At 45.2% G+C, this 7245-nt stretch overlaps 1 protein-coding gene across 1 annotated transcript in view; it reads left to right on the forward strand.

Moving 5' to 3' along the window:
• Positions 1 to 7245, forward strand: part of GPR161 (G protein-coupled receptor 161) — a 42712-nt gene that overhangs the window by 33170 nt on the left and 2297 nt on the right. The window contains exon 3 of the mRNA XM_007937723.2: positions 3187 to 3291. Coding sequence (XP_007935914.1) covers positions 3187 to 3291 — 105 coding nt within the window. The remainder of the gene's footprint in view (positions 1 to 3186; positions 3292 to 7245) is intronic.

Raw genomic sequence — 7245 nt, forward strand, 5'->3', positions numbered from 1 at the left:
AGGGTAACAAGGGAACGTGTTCAGTGCAGATCAGTGAGTAAGCTTACAAGGTATCATTGACAAATTCCCACTGGGAGGGCTTACCAGGAATCGAGATCTCTGGGCTACCTGGAGGTTGACAAGCAGAGTGACCTCATGGTGGCAGGTCAGCCTTGGAGTGGACATTGATTTCTAGTCCTAAAAAGTGAGCTAAATTTGGTCTTAGTATCCCAAACCACAAATCCAAAGCTGACAGGTGATTCTAGTCTATCAGAGCAAAGAAGGGGCTTTCAAGAGAAAGCTCAGCTAGCTCCTCTAGCTCCTCCTCCACCAGCAAGTCTAAACCCTTCACCCCACACTGAACTGGAAAGTCCAGCACTCCCACCCCAAACCTAAAAGACGGCCTGGGCATTGTGGCAGCCTCACCTGGGGATGGTGCTCAGCTCTCCTGGAATTGGCATAGAGCCTTTCCAAGCACCTTCTGGGAAGGAGGACATTAACTCACTTTTACACAAAGGAAAATGTTTTGCTGCAGATCCTGAGAAGTTTGAGAGGTTGGGCTGGAGGGAGGGAAGAGCAACCTAGGGCCTTTGAATTTTCCTGCCTTGTTTTTGCCAGGTCCTCTCTTGGTGGCACTCAGCGGTCTTCTTGTTGCTTGAGTGCCTGCTTTACTTTAAAATCTTGCTTATGTTCTTTCAGCCTTTGAAAGGCCCTGCCCAGGCTTCTTGGGAGGCATAATCCCTAAGGTCTGTCATTTTGTGCCTTTTTTTTTTTTTTTTTGTAAAAGAGGTTGAATTGAGCCCAGCTCAGTTGCTATTTTGTGTTCATGTGGAAAATCTCAGAGTAGCTGCTCTTGCTCTGCTCTAGGTAGTAAACTCTGGATAATCACAGAAGTGAGAGATGTCACCTGACTGCTTTGTTTCCAGGCCTTTTATTTGAGCCACACTGGCCTGGCTTGAATGTTCCTCCCACTGGTGGAGATGAGGACTAGTTCCTGTCTTTCAGCACAGCCTCAGAGGCAGTGTCCAAACCCCCAGTGGCTTTAGTCATCCCAGCTAGTGGTAGATGGTGCCCACAGGTTCCACTCTCCAACGCGGCTTCCTTCTGAAACAATCCTGTTCTGAGGCTATGACCCTGGAGTGATGTGGAGGGGGTGGTCATGGGGCAGGGGGAATGTTTGAGGTCCTCTCTCATCCCAGCCAATGACATTGACCTCCAGCAGAGGGGCAGATGTGAGATTCCCACATTTACGGGAACAGAACTTGTGGGAGCCTGCTGTGACCATCATCCTCACCCGCTCCAAGGAGGAAAAGAAAGAGTGTGTTCCATCATCCTGAAAAATATTAGGATAAAATTAAAAAGCAAGGTTTTCTGCCCTCTGTGAGTGAATTGTGAGAGAATGCAGAGCTGTCTTTTATAGCAGATCATTACATCTACTAGGCAGTAAGTGGTTCCTTGTGAGATCTGAGGAATTTTGACTGTTTATGCTGTATTTTTTATTTTTCAGACTCTTGTTATCTCCATGTTCCTTATAGCTCATTTTCATGGATTTGTTATTTTTCCAACTTTCTGTGGCTTGCTTTTTTAAATTCTTTTTCTTTTCCCTGTGCCCCTTTTAACTATGTACTTCTGTCTGTCCAGCTTTCCTTCCATGTGGATGCTGCCCTTCTGGTATCTCATGGCTGAGTACCCTAGGGGTGTATTTCCCTAGAGTAGGTCAGTGCATTGCCTTGTGGTAAGTGTTCTGCTTGTAGGTCTTTCTGCTGTTGGGCTGAGAGCAAGTTCATGGGAGTGAGTCCAATCCTAGGCCCGAAGGGTAACTTGGGGTCATAGTCTAGGGGGTTCTACTAGACTCTACCCAACCAGTAATTCTGGTCCTTTCTGTGCTTTTGGATTTTGTTCCACATTTTTCTCCCACTCTATCCAGGATCTGAGGCTTTCTAATTACTATTATTATCTTTTTCTTAAGCCTCTGCATTGTCTCCTCTGAGATATATTTTCCTTTACCTCCATCTCTTTTTCATTTTGTTGTTGTTGTTGTTATGTGCTGTTGAGTTGGACCCCACTCATAGCAACCCCTCCTTGGGTTTCCGAGGCAGTATCACTACGGAAGTAGATTGTCCCACCTTCCTTCTGAGGAGTGGCTGGTGGGTTTGTACCTCCAGCCTTCTGGTTAGCAGTCAAGTGCCTTAGGCACTACGCTATCAGAGCTCTTCTTTCATTTTAGAGCCTTTTATTAAATATCAAGTGATCCTTGGCCGTCCTTCATCTTCAGTAATGAGGTACCAGAGAGCCGTTGGGGGTTGGTGGGGCAGGGAGGCTTGTTGATCACATCTGGTTGGGCCGTTTCACTGAACAGCTTAGCTCTCAGGATCTGCAGGTCTTGGTTGGTTCTCCCGGGCAAGAGTTCCCCAATCTCTTGTCCAGGTTGAGTAGGATAATAGGGTCAAGGGTCCACTCTTAAATGTGTGGACTCTCATTTTTCATTCAGTTTTTCCTGTGTTACCCCTGCTTGGTGTCCACAAAGTCTGAGTTCTCCACAGTCACTCTGTTCTCCTGATGGCACTGGGAATAATGTGCCCACCATCCACCCTGTGGAAGAGCACAGAGAACTGAAGGTGGCCATTTGCTTCTTCTAGAGCCTTTCTAGAGCAGAGACTCCTGCGGCCTCCACTTCCTGAGCTTTCAGGGGCTCTCTGTCCCCTACGACCATCCTTGGTTCTCTTCCCTGGGTCAGGTTTATTACATTCACCTATCTGTTCCTTCCCCCAAATCTTTTCCCCTTTGGGGCTTAAGCTGCCTTCTCTCTCTCTCTCTCTATCTTCTGTTATTCAAGTAGGATTTCAGGGGTAAACATGGGCATTAAATCCTCCATGCTTAACTGGAAGATCTCACAGCTGCTCACTTCAGATTTTCTCCTCCATGTTCAACATTGTCTCAGAGTCCCCTCTGCAGGGGACCCAGTGAATCCTGTGACTGCAAACACCTGAGACAGGAACAGGGGGCAAGTAGGGAAAGAGCAGCTGAAGGCTTCCTATTTCCAACGGGTTAAGAGCAAGTTTGCATGGGAGAGCAGAGAACAGGAGGTAGCAGGGAGGCCCTGTGGGGAGACGGAAGTGAGAGGGGCGGGTGGCTGGGTGGCTGAGAGCAGACCCTGGGCTCTTGTCAAGATGTGGGTGTGCCCTCACTGCTGACTTTGCCTTTTAGACCTGGGCCTGTCTCCACACCTCACAGCACTCATGGCAGGCGGACAGCCCCTGGGCCATAGTAGCAGCACCGGGGACACTGGCTTCAGCTGCTCACAGGACTCAGGTAACCCTCATGCTTTATAAACCTCCTACCTGTTGTATTTGCCTGATGTAGGCATTAGAGTTATGAGGAGAAACAGTGCACAGCATGTGGAAAGAACATGTGGGTCATTGTGGCACTGGCACAAACCTAACTTGCTCTATGCTTTTTCTGTCCTCAGTTTCCTCCTCTATAAAATGGGATCACAGTTACTGTTTTAGTCTGTTCCACAGTGTTATTGTGAGGTTGAAATTAAATAAAAGTGTGTTAAAGTTAAAATAAGGAGTTCTGGTGGTGTTGTGGTTAAAACACTGGGCTGCTAACCAAAAGGTTGGCAGTTTGAATCTACCAGCTACTCTGTGAGAGAGAGATGTAGCAGTCTGCTTCTGTAAACATTTACAGTCTTGGAAATCCTATGGGACAGTTCTACTCAGTCCTATAGGGTCTCTGTGAGTCAGAATTGACTCTGGCCTTGGGACGATTTGGGTTTTGGTGTGCCAAGCAAGGAACTCTGGTAGTGTAATTGTTAAACCATTTGGCTGCTAACCAGAAGGTCAGTGGTCAAACCCACAAGCTGCTCTATGGGAGAAAGATGAAGCAGGCAGCTTTCATAAAAATGTACTGTCTTGGAAACCCTATGGGGCAGTTATACTCTGCCCTGTAGGGTTGCTGTGAGCTAGTTGTGGATTTGGTTTTATTGGATGTGCACTGTGCTAAATTGTGAAATATCCAACTCATATAATCCTCACAACAATTCTATGAGGTAGATTGAATTACAATCTCCATTGTACAGATGTGGAAAGACTCTAAGATTTTCAGCAAGCTGGCGATGATCTTACCAAGTCTGTTCTGACTCATGGTAATGCCATGGGTGTCGGAGTAGAACTGTGCTCCAGACAGTTTTCAGTGGCTGATTTTGCAGAAGCAGACACTGGGACTTTGTTCTGAGGTGATCTAGGTGCACTCCATGTGCTTCACCACCATATTCTAACACCCCCCCAGAGCGATGATGCTTCTGTAGGCGAGGTAATTGCTACTTTGCCACATTGTTTTGAAACAACATATGAGGAGCTCCAGGCTGCCCAATCTTCCTTATTGCTTGAGCACTAACACTTTGATGGATTGAAAGCCAGAGCAGGGCTGGTCACCAACGTTCCATCACAGTGTCGAAATAGCACACTGCTGAGCAGAGTCTTGTCTCAGCCCTTTTTCCCCTCCCTGCCTTCTTGTACCCCATCTCCCATCCCCTGCCTTCAATGGGACTTTCCTGACTCTGCCTTTTTATCCACTTTTCAAAAAAAGTTGTTTTTATCTACTTTAGTGGGGTAAAAATTTCTATCCTTCTTTGGTCCCCATAGAATTTTACATTTTCAAGTTTTAAACATTTATTTAGCACAATGCATTTTAATTACAGTGATGGAAATTTGAACTGGAGGACGAATCACTCTGAATACAAAAGTTCTCTTTAGTAAGACATTGTCTTCCCATTAGGGGCCTCTGGGTGGCACAGACTATTACAGCACAGCTGCTAAACAAAATGTTGGTAGTTTGAACCCACCCAGATCACCTCAGAAGAAAGTCCTGGTGTCTGCTTCTGAAAAATCAGCCATCGACAACTGTCTGGAGCACAATTCTACTCTGACACCCATGGCATTACTATGAGTCAGAATGGGCTTGACAGCAACTATTTTTTTTGTTGTTGTTGTTCTCCTATGGCACATAGCACACTGCTGTGAAGAATATGGCTTTATGTTTTGTGTGTGTGAAGCTGTCCCACTGGCTGTCTGCAGACTCTGAAATGGTGTTTCTTGGGCAAATGCAGCAGGGCAGTTAGTTTTTCTAGATTATAGATTTTAATAAATGGGAGAGCCATGGATGAACTTAGAGGACATTATGCTGAGTAAAATTAAGTCAATCACAAAAGGGCAAATATTGTATTACTTCACTATTCTAAAAAGTCAAGGAAAGGTTTATACAAGGAAGGAAATTTTCTTTGTTGGTTACTAGGTACAGTGTAGTAAATTACATAGTATGGCTTTTCTAGACATAGTCTTTGTAAACTCCGTGGTGGAATTTGCCATGAGCAACTGAGTAGCTCCTGATTGTTAAAGTTATTCACCTGGGGTATTTCTGTTGAGAGTGGCATGAAGAAATCTTCTGGGAAGCTCTCTCTCCTCAGGTGCATAGATTTCTGATGTTGAGATTGATTAGTTTGACCCCTCTGCCAGACTCAAAAGGTGCCCTCCTAGAGACAGAGAGAATCTCTCACTGCCAGCTGAGAGACACACTGCTGAGAGAAACATACTTGCTGAGAGATAGAGACATGTGCTGCTGAGAGAGAGATGAGAGAGACACATGCTGTTGAGAGAGAGGCACGAGAGACACACACTGCTGAGAGTGATGCAAGAGACAGGTGCTGCTGGGAGAGAGATGCAAGAGACACGTGCTGCTGAGAGAAACAGAGACTGCCAGCTGCTAAGTGAGACAGCCGGCTGTGAGAGACAGTGCATTTCTGAGCTTGTATTATAGCCTATTGGTTCTCTAATAAACCCCATAATCTGTGAGTTCTGTGTGGCCACTGCAGTGAATTATTGAACCCAGCAGAGAGGTGGTAGGTTCAGTAAACAGGAGGAAGAGTTGGTGTCAGGGTTGGTAAAAGGGCTGGAGGGAGGCAGCATATCTGGCCTCACAGGAATAGGCCATGGGCTACTGATGGTGATTCTCTCTTCCTCTTACAGGGTTAGAGATGGTCAGAAGATGTGGCCTCCTTGCCCCTTTTGCATTAGGGAATGGAGGGGAGAGGAGGGAACACTGCTAGATAGGTAGAAACAAGTATTGATTTGGGTGAAGGGAAAGGCAATGTACCAAAAGTGACTGATCAACACAATAACACTAAGAAAAAGGAAGACACAGAAAGGTGCAAAAGATCTCCAGACAAAAAAGATAATCCCTTTTACATATACAATACTGAATTACCAGTGATAACAAACATTAATCTACACATAGATAGGTAGACAGGCTGAATGATCAGATATGTCTAGGCAAAATGAAATATACCCGTGACCATATATAAGGTTGGCAGACAATATTTCTACATACGTATTTGTATGTATTGTAAGAATGTCCACATATATAATAGAGCTAGCAAGGGCCAAAGTTACAATAACTTCTTAGCCATAGTCAACCACCCTGAGAGAGCTAGTAGTTGGACCTGTGGGCTTGGGACCATGGTCACAGGAGACATCAAGCTCAATTGGCATAACATAACTACACAAAAACATTGTTCTACATTCTACTTTGGTAAGTAGTGACTAGGGTCTTAAACGCTTGCAAACAGCCATCTGGATGCAACAATGGGTGTCTCCTTGTCCAGAGCAAAGAAGAATGAATAAAACCAAAGATGTATGGAAATAATTAGTCCAAGGCACTAGTGGACCATGCAAACCTCAGTTTATATGACCATGAGACCAGAAAAACTAGTGAGGGTGTCCAGATACCACTGTCAACCATTCAGAAAGAGATCAGTGCAGGAGATCCTGGATGGAGTGGAAGAACAATGTGAAACAAAACTCAAAATCACAAAAAAGACCAAGTTTACTGGTCTGATAGAATCTGGTGAGACCTCCAAGACTGGCCACTGCTTACCCTTCAGGTCTGGAATTGAACTCACTCCTCTGTGCCTTCCAGCCAAACAATGGACAGGCATATAGGTTGAACATTTACAACACATAGATACATTGCTTAGAACAATCAGTCACGGGAGAACAGAAGGGCAGTATTTGCACAGGGAGATAGCTCAGGGTATGCATAGGAAAGAAGGACACAGGGAAGAGGTAACTGCAGGGAGGAAGTGGGAAGAGAGCTGTTACATTGTGGGAAATTGCACTCAGTGTCATGAAACAAAATGTGTATGAACTGCTGTATGGAGAATGAATTTGCTCTGTAAACTTTCACCCAAATCACAATAAAAAATTAATA

The sequence above is a fragment of the Orycteropus afer genome, unplaced genomic scaffold (assembly GCF_000298275.1).
Source record: "Orycteropus afer afer isolate SDZICR_OR568_19922 unplaced genomic scaffold, OryAfe1.0 scaffold00044, whole genome shotgun sequence".
NCBI classification, from domain to species: domain Eukaryota; kingdom Metazoa; phylum Chordata; class Mammalia; order Tubulidentata; family Orycteropodidae; genus Orycteropus; species Orycteropus afer.